Source organism: Citrus sinensis, chromosome 6 (assembly GCF_022201045.2).
Source record: "Citrus sinensis cultivar Valencia sweet orange chromosome 6, DVS_A1.0, whole genome shotgun sequence".
NCBI classification, from domain to species: domain Eukaryota; kingdom Viridiplantae; phylum Streptophyta; class Magnoliopsida; order Sapindales; family Rutaceae; genus Citrus; species Citrus sinensis.
Genome location: NC_068561.1, coordinates 21,710,148 through 21,728,022, shown reverse-complemented (window position 1 = coordinate 21,728,022; position 17,875 = coordinate 21,710,148). Strand labels below are relative to the sequence as shown.

Below are 17,875 nucleotides of genomic sequence, written 5' to 3'. Positions count from 1 at the left end.
TCCCGCACCACATGTGCAATCCACCTGAAGGTATTTGGGAGAAAAATTGTACTTTTGGCAAAACTGAAATTATTTAATTACAATGGGTCAAACTGGCAAAATCCTTTTTTGGGCCAATGTGAAATGGCACCCCAAGAAGACCCAATTTCGGTGGACAAATTTAGATCCATTCCGCCAATGAGCGAGTTGGACTCCCAACGACCCGGCCCTCCTGTAAATAAATTGTAAAATTTATATATTTCGTCTATAATTCAATAACGAATTTCATCTGTAGCGTGTAATGTATTACTGCCGATCGTGCTTTAGTAAAGGATCATGATATGTTATATAACATACGGCAACTCTTGAATTATCACCAAAACTCTAAAAAATTAGTTGTTATGGTTGACAATTCATGAATTTGTGTTTGTTATATTACATATAAAATAGTCGAGCCCTTTAGTTAAATATAATTTAAGCTGTTTGATTGAATAATTTAGATTAGTGTATCCCTATAGCTAAACATAATTTAAGTTGTATAATCGAGTAATTTAGATTAGTCTAACCCTGTAGTTAATTATAATTTAAACCGTATAATTAAGTAATTTAAATGAGTGTGTTGTGTCAAACTTGTGTTCACACGAATTCATCGTATTTATAAATTTTCTAAACACGATATTATTAAATGTTTTTAATCATGTAACTTGTTAGACATACTTAATTTAATTTCTAAAAAAATTCACTTATTAGCATTCAAACTCTATTATAATTTTTTGTCCAATGTAACTTAAAAAAAAAGGGGGCAGATGTAACATATTCCGTGTTCGAAATTTAAATCCGAACCTTCGGAGAGAAAATCACTAATTCAAATTCTATTAAACCCGAAAGCAATAAAAAAAAAAAAAAAAAGAAGAAGAAGAAGTTATCATCTAATGAGTTTGTTATTACCCGACCGTCTACGAATTGATCTAACAATTGCATGAAGCAATAAAATAATTAAACTAAGATTCAGAAAGATTAATTCTAATTAAGAAGCATCAGTCACGAGCCTTAAAAGATTTGCCAACCATCGAAGTAAACTAGTGTCAGAACTCAGTAATTTCTACGCTGACAAGCTGCCAAGCATTGCCAACTTGGACATATATACAACAGAAAAAATCCTACGGCTTAAGATTCATTGAACATGTCCCTCACATTAATGTTTTTTTTTTAATCATTTTTGGCGTTAGCTGTAAGCAGTCAGTTTTACCAAATTGGCCTGTGTTTATTATAGTACAAAATTCCAAAGCATTTGACGGTATATTTGGGATTTATTTGAAATATATGACTTAAAATTCTAGGGCTACAAAGTATAGTTGATCAAGTTGTGCGAACAACTTGATCGTTGCAAGGATTTTGAGCTGAGCCAGTTTCAGTAGGGAAATTTACAAAAACAAAAATCTTAAAACTTTTACAATTTTTAAATTTAACCCACCCAATTTTTTTCCTATCATAATTATCTAAAAATCAAATTTTTTTTTTTGCCCTAAAATTCTAGCCACACTACAAGTTTGTGCTCTTGAACGGTGACCGGCGATCAGCAATGGCAATGGCGACACCAATAGCGACTGAGACGGCGACAATAAACTAAACGTAAAAAAGAATCGAATAAATTGAACCGGAAATGAATCCAAGAAGTTGAAAAGACTTCAAACCCTAGGCAAGCGAACTTCAATATTTTATAATGATTTGAGTGTATTTGATTGGGATTTTAGATGATTATAGATTGTTGGAGTGGTGTATTAAAACAATATTTAGTTAAAATGATGAGTTATAAATATCGCATATTAGGTGTTTGATGAAATTTCTCAAAGAAAATTTATATTTAGTTTTTGTATAATGAAAGTGTGATGAGGGTTTTGTTGAGTTATGTGTATTATTTTACATACAATGGAATGAAAATTTGGCGATGGGTGCTTGGGACAGGGGCATCGAGCTGTGTTTATGTGCGACAGACACATGTCCCACTATTTATCTCACTTGTTATGAGTTTTGTTTTTTACTCGAGTTTTTAGTGTTTTCAATCATTTATCTTGATTTCTCAACTCAAACTAAGAACTTTAACTATCTACATTGTTTTATGAATGAAAAATAATAACATTGGCAGCAAAACTCATTTTAATTTTGAACTTAGTTGATAAAATCAATATATTAAAATTTTATATAGTGTAAGAGCATACACTAACTCTAAGAAAACTCTCTAAGTAGTTGTTAGTTGATTATATATTAACTTATGCAATACTTGTTTGATAGAATTTGTTGATTTATTGAGAGTGATGAAAATTTGTTAAGTTGTTGAGGGTTGAAAGTATTTAGTTGTGTTGGAATTTCTCAAGTGGCATATATTTATAAATTTGATGAAAGTGATGAGTATAATTTAGTCGAAAAGTAGGGCATTTGGTTAGTTATGATAGGAAAAAATTAGATAGGTTAAATTTGAAAATTGTTAAAGTTTTAAAGTTAGTTCTGTAAATTTCCCGTTTCTGTAGAGTTTGAAACAAAATTGTTGATTTCTGAGGATGACCCAATTCAAAGGGAGATTCCGTGGTGTTTATTTATTTATTTATTTTTAATATGAAAGTACAAGGTAGTCAAGAGAAAGTTTTGGAATATTTCATTTTATTGAACCGGAGAAAAGGTTATTGATTGATTGATTGATTACTATTATTATCATCACATCAACATGACAGGATCTATGGATAATTATATCAAGTTTCAAATTGAATGGATAAAAATGTTCAATAAGACTGTAAACTTGGGATTGCATTTTAGAGATTTAAAAAAATTAAAAAATTATTTTTAGTAAAATAATTTTATCTTATAGTAAAGTTTAAAAAGTATGAAAGAAATAATTTTTTAAAATTTAATTTTGAAAATTATTTTATACTTGATGCAATTTAATATATATTCTCGTAAATATAATAAAAATTTAAAATTATCTTTATTAATTAAGAGATAAAATCATTAATTTTAAATAAATTATTGTTGTTACCAATTCTATTGAGATAACAAAATAAAAATAAAATTAATAATATAAAATATTTGTTTTAGTTATCATTATGGGTACACAACAAAAATTATTTACATAATGTTTAGTTAGTATTAAAAAATGTTTAGTTAAATTTTATTTAATATTATGTTCAATTCAGTCACCTGCATTCTTATAGTAGTTTAATATTAAGATTTATTAAATATGTACGACTATTTTTAAAAAATAAATTTTATTAAATATTTAACTGATTTTGTTCACGGCTAATTACTTGTACAAAGTAGCTAGCAATAATTATTTTTAAAACTATAATTGAAAAGTGTATAATTTACAACAAAAAAGAAAAAAATTTATTACAAGAAAAAAGAATAATTTATTACGAAAAACAATCGAAAAGTGTAAATGCACAACAAATTATTTCAGTAAAAACACAACGACAAATGAAATAAAAAAGATTAGAGAGACTATTTGTTAAAATTTTTATCGATCAAGGTTATTGAACAAGTAATATAATCGCCCTAAAGTCCCTTGTTTCTATTGAGAAAGCATACAAACAACCTTAGGTCAACTCTGGAAAATAAAAAATAAAAAACAAGCTTACCCACGTAAGGAACAAAAGGCTCAAGTAACACAACAATTAGTCAATTACCATTCTGATAAGAGATCCAACCTAATTATATCCTACATCAGCAGCCAATATGTATAATTATATAAGGACCCAAAACAGTCTGGATCGGATTCTAAACAATTACAGAGAGAGAAGGAAAAAAAATATCCAACATATATATGTACTCAAGAAGACTTTAACTGGTGGTTGTCGAATGTAAATTTATCTAACATGTAATACTAAACAAACCACAGTCAATCATCTTGTTTTTATCTAATATTAAAATTTTCATATAATAGTAATAATAAAATAAATAAATTTTCTTCCCAGCTTAAGATTCCCTTGGAAGCCGACGACGTACCAAACCCAGCTTTTTTAATTTCAAACAGTTCCAGTTATATAGAAGAGGTTATAAAAGAAGGGGAAGAAAATCTATGATTATGATCTTTACGATCAACTTGGTCAAGTTGGGGGAAAAAAAAAACACACTTGGTTCGCTGTCAAATTGGTCCAACAAGAGGATTAAAATAAAAGATATAAAATATAGATGCACGGCATTCTTCTTGGATTAATTTGGACCACTTCATATTGTTTTACATTTGAAAGGTTCAATGTACGCAAAATGGCAATAGTTTTTTTTTTTTTTTTAAAATTACGTGAGACTATTGTTTAAAATTATAACTCATATTATATGAGATTACAATTGATATTTATAAATCAGACTATTACTAAGGCTAATTTATATCAATTCTTGTAAAGTACCGTCTAAATTTTTACCCTCATTAATATTTAAGGATGTTTATTCCACTCAGATTTAGTAATGGAGAAGACTGTCTTCACTCAATTATTAATAATTGAGAAAGGAATAAATTCCTCGATAATGCGTTTATAGGAGGTTGAACAACTGCACTCACATAAGTGAAGGACAGTTGTTCTAACCACGAAATCACAATAATTTAAAAAGACTGCGACATTGATCATTTTGTGTAATTATTCATTTGAAGAATGTTCAATGTATGCAGCCAATATGGGTGGGAAAACACTTTAAAAAGAGCAGTTAATAGGCTGGATGGAAAGGAAACCAAGAAATGGACCAAAATTATTACTTCTTACCGATAACAAAGATGAACTTTTAAATGATGTTGATAATTCAGTAAAACACAGGGTGGTATCTAATAATTTACTCTTTTTGGAAGCTTGCGGGGTTGAGCGCGCAGAATCGTGAATCATGAGTAAATTGTCTTGGAACTGCAACATAGGAAAATTACCCGTTTAGTACAAGCATCAAGAGTCAATGTGTTCATTCACATTCCAGAATCAGAATGTATCAGCCTGCAGGTGGAGGTGGACTGGCCCCTAACACAGCGCAGCCCATAATAATAATAATAATGAGAAACTAAAAAGGTGACAGACCAATCAGCAGCGTGTGAACGATAAATCGGGGGTTTCGGCTCACTCCAAAACTGCACATTTTAATATACATTAAAAAAATTTCAAAATTAACGAAACAAAAAAGTAACAGGAGAATATTACGATTACGCCACCGAATATAACCTTACATTTCTCTCTCAAGCTCCGATGTATCAAAAAATTCTACGGCGACCAAAGGAAATAAAACCAATATTTTAAAAAATTAAAAATTAAAATAAAAAATAAAAGAGAGAAAAAGCTTTTACAATACCAGCGACGCTTCTTCAACTATGGCGGTTTCTAGGGTTTTGTGACAGAAAATCTCAATGGAAATGCCCGGTAGACGATCCAACTACTCTCTCCTCAGCCAGTATCCTGACGATCAGTTATCCGTTGGTACAACATCGTTTTACGAGTCTCAATCCGGCGATGGCAAAAACAATAACAACAATAAATCGAAACTCGATAGACCTTTTGATTGGGACACAAGCAGTGGCGGAGCTGATCATAAATTGAGCCAACAGTTAAACCGAATTGGAAACTTGTACACTACATCGATCGGAGGTCTACAGCGGCAATCTAGCGGGAGCAGCTTCGGAGAGAGCTCGCTTTCGGGAGAGTATTTTGTTCAGAATTTATCTGGACCGGCTGCCAACGAGATCGATTCGTTTGGTGACGTGTTCAAAATCGGTGGCGGTGATTTTAAAACCAAGCAGTCGGCGCCGGTGACTGATGGCTCCTCGTCGGGGAAAAGCTGGGCCCAGCAGACTGAAGAGAGTTATCAGTTACAGTTGGCGTTGGCGCTGAGGCTGTCGTCAGAAGCCACTTGCGCTGATGATCCGAATTTTTTGGATCCAGTTCCTGATGAGTCCGCGTTAAGGTCTGGGCCCGCAAGCTCGCCAGAGGCTATTTCACATCGTTTTTGGGTGAGTTTTTATTATTGGCGGTTGCTTTTCACTTTAGGTTATGATTTTGATAGATGTTTGTTTTTTCAGAGCTACTTAAATATACTGTCTGTGAAATAAACTGTAGATATGAACTGAGTGCTCACTGATAATGGTAGCTAGGCAAATGTCTCTTTATTGAGGGTGAACATCTGCAGTGGACATGAAATGATCATTGTAATTATTCCTTGGATTTTGTTGCATAGTTATTTGACATTTTCACTATTTGGAGGAGCAAAATGAATGTATTTCATAGAAGTTGGAGACGTAATATGGTGGGATGGTATTCAGAGGAAAAGAGGAGAGAAGTTGTTTGAGAAGATGCTGTCATGCGTGAAATTATTTATTAGGAGCACCTATTGGATTGTTTCTTATGATGAAAATGGATGAGGAGACATCAAATATAGCGAGGGAATAACGAGCATTGGTTACTGTTGTGAGAGATGTAATTTGTTTATGAATAACCCAAAATGTTGGAATGCATGGCTATTGGTGGGTGTGATATTTGTCATATGTTGATCAAAATTTCGAAGAAAGATCTATCTTTATAATATAAATTTATTCCATGAATTCTTTTACTCATTTGTCATTAAGAGCATTCAGAAGACTAAAGAACCTGAATTTGGTATCTCAATAAAAACTCTAGAAAGAAAAATATCAGTCTCTCTTTTTTTTTTTTTTTTAAAGCAAGCAATTTATGCTAAGGAAACATTTACCATGCTCCGCATCTGTGTGGGAGTGACCACTTAGATAGCTCTCGTCTTCCAATTGTTGTGTCCTACTAAGATAGCAAAGATAGAAAAGTGAGAAAATAGAAGAAACAGTAGAATGCGTTAGAAACCAGAAGAAATGAGAGAAATGTAGGGAGAAATAAGAGAAATGACAAAAGGAAATACGGAAGAAATTATACTATTCCATTCGATAATCATCAAGTCTACTTGAAATGAAAAACAATGGCCTATTTATAATGGCTAAACTGTGTACGAAATGTGATCTCAAAATCTTCGGAAATGGACTTCGTTATGTCAAATATAAAACCTATTCAACATAAAAAACTACTAAGCTGTTTCTTAAACGTGTGAATTAAATAATAATTGCAAAACCTAAAAGTGTGAATGGTCTATGCCAACATAGATTCCTTGTGTCCTCAATTGATATGCGGTTGAAGTTATATGGTGCTGGTTATGTTATTGTTAGGGATGGTTTAACCTTGTATGATAACAATGCAAAAGGAAAGGCATTGGAGAATGTCGAGTGCACGATCTATCATAATTGCTTCCAAGGGATGATGCAGTCAGAGTGTTGTTTGAGATCTCCTTTCAATTCAGACTTTTTTTAAAAAAAATTATTACTCTACACTTAGGACTTGAAACATAAAAAAGGGTTGTGAAGGGAATAAGTGGCAAGTTTTGTGCTAAATTGATTTGGATATGGGTGTGTATTTGATTGTTCTATTTATTTATATGATGTTCATTTTCCATTAATTTCATGTGTTTGGTAGGTATGCCCCCTGTCTTATTGACATGGGTGCTTTAGGATGAGGCAAAAGAGTTCAGTTAAACTTGGGGATTTGAGTGTGATACAACTTCAAATGGAGTTTGCTTAATAGGTATTATACATGTCGCCATTGCATCTAGAATAAGCCTAACTATAATATTTAGTCTAATTGGGCTAAGTTTCATTTAACAATATGGAAAAATAGATTCACTTTTTCTTTTTCCTCCAACATTTTAACTAACCAGAAAAAGAATCAATTGTTTATTGCTATTTTATTTTATTATTAACATGTATTTCAAGTTAAAATTTCCTGCCTTGTTTATGTAATGTGCTTCAGGTGAATGGATGCTTATCATATTTCGACAAAGTTCCTGATGGATTTTATCTAATTCATGGAGTAAATCCATATGTTTGGACGGTGTGCACTGATATGAACGAGAATGGTCGTATTCCATCTATTGAATCTCTACGGTCTGTTGATCCCAGTTCTGATTCTTTAATTGAAGTGGTTTTGATTGATCGCCGTAGCGATCCTAGCTTAAAGGAACTTCAGAACAGAGTTGTGAACATTTCTTGCACTTGTATAACCACACAAGAGGTTGTCGATCAGCTGGCAAAGCTTGTTTGCAATCGCATGGGGTAAGTAGTTGTAAACATTATATTCACATGTTAGAAGAGCCTATCAATGTAATTGCTTATTAAGCATTTATTTCTATCAAAAGGGGTTCAGCTACAACAGGTGAAGATGACTTTGTTCCCATCTGGAGGGAGTGCAGTGATGATATAAAAGATTGCTTAGGGTCTGTAGTTGTTCCTATAGGTAGCCTATCAATTGGCCTCTGCAGACATCGAACTTTATTATTCAAAGTAAGATCCCGATATTGTCTCATTTGTTTATACTTCAATAAGATGTTCTGAACTTTCCTGTAGTTGAGGCTATCTTGACATGTTCATTTAATTTGGATTATTTTCTATTCTCGTATGCATCTTCAAATCTGTTTTGTTTTTATTGGATTTGCTGATGCCCTTACTGTATTTAAGGAGTAAAATTTTTGTGGTTTACACAGTTTTCATTGAAATACAAATGGATGGATGGTGAATACAAGTATTATTTTTGCAGGTGCTTGCTGATGCAATTGACTTACCATGTCGAATTGCAAAGGGCTGCAAATATTGCAAAAGGGAAGATGCTTCCTCTTGTCTTGTTCGATTTGGTCTTGACAGGTGTGTTTTATCGTCAACCATGGTATCTGTTAATGTTGTAAAGTAGTTAATCAGTGGCTAAGTTTATGTAGTGGAATAGTGAACTTATGTAATTGAGGTTGCAAAAGTTTTTAACATTGTTTGTGTTTTGCCTACATTTTTTGTGCAGCGTGTGTTAGTAAACATTTTAAAGTTCAAATAAATCGTACAATGCCAAGAAATATTATTTGTTTGTGAGTTTAATGTTGCTAGGATTTTTAGCAATCAATTCGTGGTGAAGATTCCAATTGAAAAAACAAATAAAATGGGGCATCTACTGAGTGGATGTTTCTTTTTGCTGATTGGAACATTGAAACTGCTGAGAGTTAGCTGCTTCTGTAGCTCTAGCTTGTCCAAAAAAAAAAAAAAAAATGCTAACCTACTTTATGAAATAAAATTTAATGTCTAATTAACATGATAGCTTTAATCATAGGATACTTAGGTGGTGCTTGACATATTGAAGTGTTGACAAAATTCTGTAAACATCTCATGAAGCATATTATCTGATTTCAGGGAGTGTCTAGTTGATTTGATAGGGAAGCCAGGTCACTTGTGCGTTCCTGATTCCTTGCTCAATGGTCCATCTTCCATCTCAATTGCTTCACCCTTGCGTTTTCCTCGACTCAGACAAGCTGAACCTACCATTGATTTCAGGTTGCTGGCCAAACAGTTTTTTTCGGACTGTCAATCTCTAAATCTTGTATTTGAGGAGGCATCAACAGGTAATTTCTCTAACTAGTTAATAAACAGGCAGCTGCTACAAAAATGTGTGTTTCGAATGGGCTACCAATGCAGGAACTAAATTGTAGGATACCAATTTTGGCCGTTGGATTCAATCCAACAGCCAAATTGTATTTGGCCTTATAAAAGTCAGAAAGTGGGTCCATATGTCAGGAAATAAGTCCAAATGGAATTTGGCAATTGGATTGAATCCAACGTCCAAAATTTATAAATTTATACATTATATAAATTTTGTCAGTCGTTTCTTTCTAATTCCTCTTATCATTTTTTCAAAGACACTTTGGGGCAATAGATTGTACAAAGGAAAATAGTTCTCCCATATCCTATAAACCTCTCGTCTTATTGTGAGTAGGATTCGATATAAAAACATTCGTCTGATGACAAATGACTTACTAGCTGAGGTAGTAATTTTATTTCAAAAATGCAAAATGTGATATTAGTGATTTTGTAAAGAACTTAGTGTTGTCAAGTTACCTCATGATCCTCAAGCTTAGGCTCATAGGTAAGGATTCAACAATAGTTTTTAAGCTTTATTAGGCCCTTTCTCATGCAAGGCTATGAAACAAGTCCATAAAAAAGCAAAGACACATGTAATTACTGATGTAAATATTAAATAAAATGCAATCACTTGGAATGATAGACATATTGGTCAAACTGCGGTCAATATTACGTTAACACTTGACTCAAAATCTTAAGTTAGTAGATAAAGGCTTGACAATAGTTAAAGCTCTAACAAATTTGACAATTTGGAAGGAATACCTTAGCTTTAATGGTTTAATCGTTCCTAGATATTACTTGAAAACTTTATCGAACTTGTCAATATGAGATTCGGAGTCCCATCCACAACACCTCTATTCATACCGTCCTCAAGACTATGGTTCACGACCTCACTGCTGAAGACATGATGATGAAGACTTGTGGCCTAATATTGTCAGTTCTAACTGTCCTACTATCTTAACAAACAATGCCATACCTTAAAAGGACTCCAATTACTATCATTGATTACTGGTGCTGCAAGTGGCACTTGGACCTTTGTTAAACGTTGTCAGAATTCTATGACGTCTTGTCCACCATGCTTCCATACCTAAATTGAGGCTCTTCCAAGTTTATATTGGGAAGAATATTTACTCGAATTAAGTGATGGCTGCACGTTGTGTCAAGTTGAAGGAGGAAGTTTTTAACTGTTGCTACAATTGATTCATTTTTCTCAACGATTTGGCGGAATTTTGGTTACATTCTATCTCTCTCTGGGGATTGGAGGAAGAAGAGTTGAAAGAATCAGGCTGGACTTTTGAGTTGTTAAATAATTCCTGGTTGCTACAGATAACTATTAACAAATGCAATTAATTCTGAACTTTTCAACTCTTGAAAGTTGTTGCAATAGATGGCGAATGTATAAAATTAATTGTTCTTTGGAAGTTCCAACCTCCTTCTTTTCTCTGTTTTTAGAATGGATAGCCTTAGGCAAGGCGGACAAATATAAAGCAGTAAAGTACTGGACTTTCCTTCCTGGAATATAAGTAGAGTCCTCTGATGGCCAGTGCACAAGATCCAATTTTTTCGCATTGAATTGGTTTAATTTCTCATTTCAGTTTATTTTCAGTCCTTTCGTCGATTCCATAGATCACATTGTTTTAGCACGCTTTTTTATAATTATTCTTTATTTCTTCGCCTAAATGATTGTGCAATGGTCCACGAACTAGGTTGTTCAACTAAATTTACTTTTGTATTATCAGGTTCTGCTGCTGAAGGAGAAGAAAGTGCTAAATTCTCGATGTATCCTAAGCCATCTAATAAGATGGGGACAGAAAGAAATAACCCTGTGCAGTTTTCTACCAACATCAGTGAATCACAGTTACCTCTCCCCCCAAAAGGAGGTCGGACAAGTGGTCATGACAGAGATTTTGAACTTTTTAACTCCTGTAATCCTACTCAGAATATGACACACTCGATAAACATGGTTAAAGATCCAAATCCTTTGAAGCATATCCAACCTATTGGGCATAGAGATGCTCAACCAGGCTTGTCGTCGATTGATCAAAGGGTAGATGCTTCTAAAGATTTGAGATTTTCTGAGAGTGGTCAGTTGGTCCCCGGCAAACCAAGCAAGGAGTTCACCTTTGATGTGGATGATCTGGACATTCCGTGGAATGATCTTGTCCTAAAAGAAAAAATAGGAGCAGGTATTTGTTTCCTGCTGCTTGAAGAAATATTTGGAGTTAAATCATGTATTTATTAATATTGTGGATGGGCTGCATAGTTGTCTCAGCTTGCACTGCAGTTTTTCCTGTTATTTGTGCAAGAGGTTGTACTAGAGTACTTAGATTCAAATTGCTGCATTTTCAGGTTCTTTTGGCACTGTCCACCATGCTGACTGGCATGGATCGGTAAGTAAATTATCCGTTTTTCATACTGTTATGTTTCTGAATATCATAAACTTGATGCCTCTGTCTTGTTGTACTTCGTAATTGTAGCTGTGTTGTTGAAACTTGTTTGGCTTCACAGTTTGCACGCTTCTCCTCATGTGGAGATGACATTTCTTGATGTGTATGAACATTTAATGGCACTGAATAAGTAAGAACTTATACGATATGCCTATCAAATGGATCTTAATTAGTGGTGAAAATAAATGTAAAATTCCTAACTGTTTCAGGTTGTGTTCTAGATGTTACGGTGGCTAGTGTAACTCGAAACATTATGCACCGATTTTATTGATAAACCTTCTGAATGAAGTATCAGCACCTGAGCTTTAGATGCCCTATTAACCTTACCCTGACGTTTTATGAAACTGTTTTTGTAAAAGGAAAAGTTTGTTGAATATCCATTTTCAGGACCTGAGAATATTTCTGGTATTGCAGTTTTGAGAATAGAACGGTTGTGTGTATTTTCAAATTGTGCTTTTTCTAGAAGACACAATACTCCTTTTCTTATCCAAATGTAGTACCAAAAACATGTGTTATGTGTTTTCATTTTACATATTATAAAAATGTTTCTGAACATACACATTGGAGTTCCTCTTTGCTGTGTTCTTGCAGAGGGAATCCATCATCTGGACGATCACCAGAACCTAGCACTATGTTAATTATATGTAGCTTAGAATGTCGTTTTACAATCAAATAGTTTTGTATCCTGGTTACTCTGCATTTGCCTTGAATCTGCTAAATGAACAGTTACCTTTTATATTCGTATTTACTGGTGTTTTTGGAGTTTTTTTTTTTTTAACTGATCCAGCCAATTAACTCATGTTCGGATGATATAGTCCTAAGCTATAAATCTTTGATCTCAAAACCAACAAATTTTGGAGATGCAATCTATTATTTTTTTTTGCACTTGCTAATGCCAGGAGGCCCTTTATTTCGAAGTGCGTGTTCCACCTTTTATCTTCTACTCCATCTAATATAAGTTATGATTCTAGTTCTGATCTCTCTTAAATTAGAACTCTTATAGTTTCATTCTATATCAGTTTTATTGCTGTGTTTTGTTTCTCAACATTTAAATTTCAATGGTACATTGAATTATTGGTTAAAATCTGATGTTGAAATTAATTTTTTTCCCCATTAGATTGTGTTGAATATTTATATCTGTTCATAATTTCAGGATGTTGCTGTGAAAATTCTCATGGAACAAGAGTTTCATGCAGAACGGTTCAAGGAATTTTTGAGAGAGGTTTGCTGATGCTAATATTGTGTTCTATGCTGCATATAATATCTATGTTACTTAAGGTTCTTAATTCCTTTCCTCTGTTGTTAGGTTGCAATTATGAAGCGACTACGACATCCAAATATTGTTCTGTTTATGGGTGCAGTCACTCAGCCCCCAAACTTGTCCATAGTGACGGAATATTTATCAAGGTTTTGGAATTTCTTCTTAGAGCTACCACCACCAAAGTTTGCAAACAAAAAAGAAAAGAAGCTAAACCATTTTTCTCCTTCTAAATATTCTTTATACATCTTTATCAGTTTAGGGCTAAACCATTTTTCTCTTTCTCAATATTCTTTTATACATCTTAATCAGTTTAGGATTTAAGTCACGTAGGATCTAATATATTGGCCTCGAATTGCAGAGGTAGCTTGTATAGGCTTTTGCATAAACCTGGTGTGAGAGAGATGCTGGATGAAAGGCGCCGGTTAAACATGGCCTATGATGTGGTATGTTTTAAATAAGTTTATATCATTTCCCATTTGTATTGCAGAGGCAGTTTTCAAATTTCTTGTTCATGTAGACATTATTTTGTTCTTTTTGTCAACTACTTCGAGCTTAGTGACTTTTTATGGTGCAGGCAAAGGGGATGAATTATCTTCATAGACGGAATCCTCCCATTGTTCATAGAGACTTAAAATCTCCAAATCTTTTGGTTGACAAAAAATATACAGTGAAGGTAAGGCAATGAATTTCTCATTTGTATCGGATAAACCAATTATTAACATTTATCAACCAATCAATCAATTGTCATGCTTATTTTTGTCTGACACGAAACCTGTGAATGGAACAACCCTGTTACTTTGTTAGCTTCAATTGATTGTTTTATTTGTCTTGTATATTATGTGAATAGCATAATATATTCCAATTGTCCCATAGACCAATTTGGATGTAATTTGAAACTGGCAACTGCAAAAGGCTAAAATTAGATTCTTATTGTATTTTCAGCTGAAAGTTATCAGTGTCTTCTGTTTAGTACTTACCATGCATTTTTCCTTCTCCTTTTGGTTTCGGTGTTGCTCGTTTAGATTGACATCTTCTGATGAAGTACATGCATGTTTACTGGGATTCCAATTTTTGTTTCATTTTATGAAATTAAATTTTTATTATCAACTCTGTTCATCCAGGTTTGCGATTTCGGTCTTTCTCGCTTGAAGGCAAACACGTTTCTGTCATCAAAATCTGCAGCAGGGACTGTAAGTTTTGTAGAACTTAACCGCGGCATGTTCCAATGTCTTAGATTCTAGGTGGTATACAAATTGTTTATTGCAATAGTAAATTGAGAATATTTCTTTCATCATGGTAGCCTGAGTGGATGGCACCAGAAGTTCTCCGTGATGAGCCATCAAACGAAAAGTCAGACATATACAGCTTTGGTGTTATATTGTGGGAGCTTGCAACACTGCAACAACCTTGGGGCAACTTAAATCCGGCACAGGTTTGTTGCTTTAATTTGAATGTTGCAAATGAAATCTTCAAATTGCAATGTGTAATCACACAAAAACTTGACATGCAGAAGTGATGATTGTGAATATCAAGTTTTCATAAGATAGAAGTCTCATTGGCGGTAAATAGTTTGAACTGCTAAATAACATTATCATATTGGTATCATTGATTAGCAGTGTGTTGGACCGAACCAATAGGGTGCACAATTGTCTGTCTTGATCAGTTTGAGAACTTAGATTTTGACCCCAAGATCACAGACCGAGTGAGATCTTCAGTTCATTTTAGTTGTTGCCAACTAAGCTCTAACTTCATTCTAGTTGACATGCTTGAGAATGATATTTTCATAATGTATCTGCACAAGATACAAAAACTCTAGCTCTTATTATACAGAGTAAAAGTTTCCCTATTCAATATGCTCTTTTTCAGTATTCCTGTTTAGCACTCCATAACATTTGCGTAATCCATTTAATTTTGAGTTATATTTGGATGAATTAATTTTCTTCATGAGACTTAGATCAATGTATGCTACTTTTGTAGGTTGTAGCAGCTGTTGGTTTCAAGGGCAAGAGGCTTGAGATTCCGCGCAATGTAAATCCCCATGTGGCCTCCATAATTGAGGCTTGCTGGGCTAAGTAAGTAAGGAAGCGTTTTAAGTTATTACAAATTTAGAGGGACATTCGATTATTTTACCTCTTGGTACTTACCTCATCAATATACGCTATACTGCAGCGAGCCCTGGAAACGTCCATCCTTCTCCACAATCATGGAATTATTAAGGCCTTTGATTAAATCTCCTACGCCTCAGCCAAGTCCTACGGACATGCCATTACTTACTTGAGGGGAGAGAAACTCTGAGAGGTCTTATTCATGCACATAAATACATCATTTTTCGTATTGAGGTTTGATGTTTGGCAGGAGACAAACTGTTTAGGTAGTCTGAGGTGCTCCTTCTACAATTCTTCTTCTTCTTTTTCACTTTTTCTTTCTCTCTTGTTGTCTATCCCTTGTTTCCCTTTGCTCTAATCTATAAATACAGAGTGATACCCCGAGTCTGTATTCTCTTTGTTGACAGAATATTGTTGATTTTAATAGAAGTAGAAAAAGCTTAGGATAGACAGCCTTGTGATATACTGTCACCCTTAAAATTCGTTTCTGTTTTCATGCAACTACTAAACCATCATTATTTGTGTTAGACTATGGGGATGGGCGGGGTGTCAAATATATTCGAACAACGGGACAGTGGATTGTTGCATTTCCTTGCACAGGGATTAAACATGCTCTTCTTACTTCTCGTCTTGCAACTGAACCACCATTCTTCTTTTTGTCCCAAGATTGTTAAGGATTTCTTCTTCCGTCAAAGTTTTGTCGAAGGCTTAACATTCAAATTTTCTAAATCCTTACCCTGGCCTCAATGTGATATGTTGCAGAATCATTGTTGTACATGTCTGTTCTCACAGCTGATTGAGAATTCTGATTTTTTATGCACGCTGGAAATCCAATATCCGCTTTACCACCCACAAAAAGATATTGTTTGTATCGATTGTTTACTTTAGTCATTTCGGAAAGTTGTATAATTCTGTCTCTCATGATTTTGTATGTAAAATTTGTAACTATAAATTAGTTAATGAGAAGCAGCTTTTGTCGGTGCAGACCTCTTGAGATTTTCTTTTTTTATATTTTTGTTGGTACAGATAAATTTGAGATTTTCTTATTTGTTTTGATATATATGTATATGTATATGTATATGTATATATATAGGTCACATATCTTCACCAGCTGCAAGCCTGCAATTGCAAGTAGGCATCCTTGCCCCTGGTAGTTCTCATCTCCTCCTGTTCACGTAATTTCTCCGAATTTTTCAAGTATGGTGAAGTGAATTTTACTGATTCCATGGATATCAGCGAAGACTTCTAACAAAAACAAAAGTGGAACTCCCGTAATGAATGAAATTCACATAATCGAAGAGGGGCGCTAAATAAGTGAATTTTACGAAAGTGTGAAGTTTGTGGCTGTAAAAGAAACGAATCGTAGTTATTTTGTTGCGTCTCCAGAAATGGTTTCTATTTCCACCCGGAAAAAAAACGGTTGAAAACTTTTTTGATTGTGTTTTCGAAAAGACAGAATTTAAAAAAAAAAAAAAAAATTTTGAGTGAAATGTTGTTCTAGAACAGTTATGCTATGAAAACACATTTATAATATGTGAACGAACGCATTCACTAATTTTCGTAAACTCGTGCGTGCACGTTGTTTTTGAATTTAAAATGTGACCGCAACTAACGAATGGTATTGAAAGCAATCTGGAAATGGAATTGAGACTGGTTAGAACATTTTTCTTAGACCATCATTTTCGTTTCTAAAAATAATCTCTAAAAGTAAAACTGCAAAGACGTTATCAAGGACTCTCAATGTGTGAACTAGACCATTCTATTTGTGGAGTCAACATCTTTACACGCAGAACTATCTATGTCGCAGATAAGTTAACAGATCATCTCAGGCATTCCTCCATAGAGGTGTTGGCTTTTTAATTTCAATAACGAGACCGATATTTTCTAATACATGCATGTACTACCCCTTACTATATTATTGATATTATCTTGAACATACCTACCTAGAATTTTTATAAAAAAAATTATTAGTACTGCTATATATGTATCACAATAATTAAAAAAATAAATCTACAAGCTTACAGCCTTGTCTATATTATTTAATAACCCATTTTTCGTGATATTTTTGTGGTAACTTTGCTTTCAATAATTAAAATATTAAGTCTTTTGTTGAAAATTCAGACTCTCTGCATAAAGATAACAATTTGGTTATGTCACGTTATACCATAGTATAATACAAATACGGCACGTCATTAACGGATTCGAATTGACTTAAAATAAGGTAACATAACTAATAATTGTTAAGTAAATGTTTAGTTTTGATTTTATAAAATATTTTTAAAAGTTATAGAAGTTTCACTTCCCCGCGTATTCCTCTAAATATATCGTTTTGCAAGTTAGATGCTATAAGAAAAATGTGAATTTTTAAAATTTTAGTTTATAAATAAAATTTACATTAAACTAATAAAATACAATCAGCATTGTCTTATTACTAAGCAATGAAGCGTGTTCAATTCATTTTGAGTTTTTTTTTTCTTTTTTTGGGGGGAATATTATGATCAATCCTATTTTATTTGCACGGGCAATAAATAACCCAAATGATGAAATGAGATCAGATCCATTTTGCGTATTTTCTATTTTGCAAGGATAAACATTACTGGGCCCAAATCTATAAGTA

At 33.4% G+C, this 17,875-nt stretch overlaps 1 protein-coding gene across 1 annotated transcript; it reads left to right on the top strand.

Annotated features, from left to right (window-relative positions):
• Window positions 1-5,112: 5,112 nt before the first annotated feature.
• Window positions 5,113-16,242, top strand: LOC102612580 (serine/threonine-protein kinase CTR1). Its single transcript, XM_006481829.4, has 15 exons — window positions 5,113-5,950; window positions 7,803-8,104; window positions 8,188-8,332; window positions 8,586-8,689; window positions 9,221-9,429; window positions 11,185-11,631; window positions 11,795-11,835; window positions 13,046-13,114; window positions 13,199-13,299; window positions 13,512-13,596; window positions 13,728-13,826; window positions 14,275-14,343; window positions 14,454-14,585; window positions 15,131-15,225; window positions 15,323-16,242. The coding sequence occupies exons 1-15, from the start codon at window positions 5,351-5,353 to the stop codon at window positions 15,429-15,431; spliced, it is 2,607 nt and encodes an 868-aa protein (XP_006481892.1). The 5' UTR covers window positions 5,113-5,350; the 3' UTR covers window positions 15,432-16,242.
• Window positions 16,243-17,875: the final 1,633 nt, after the last annotated feature.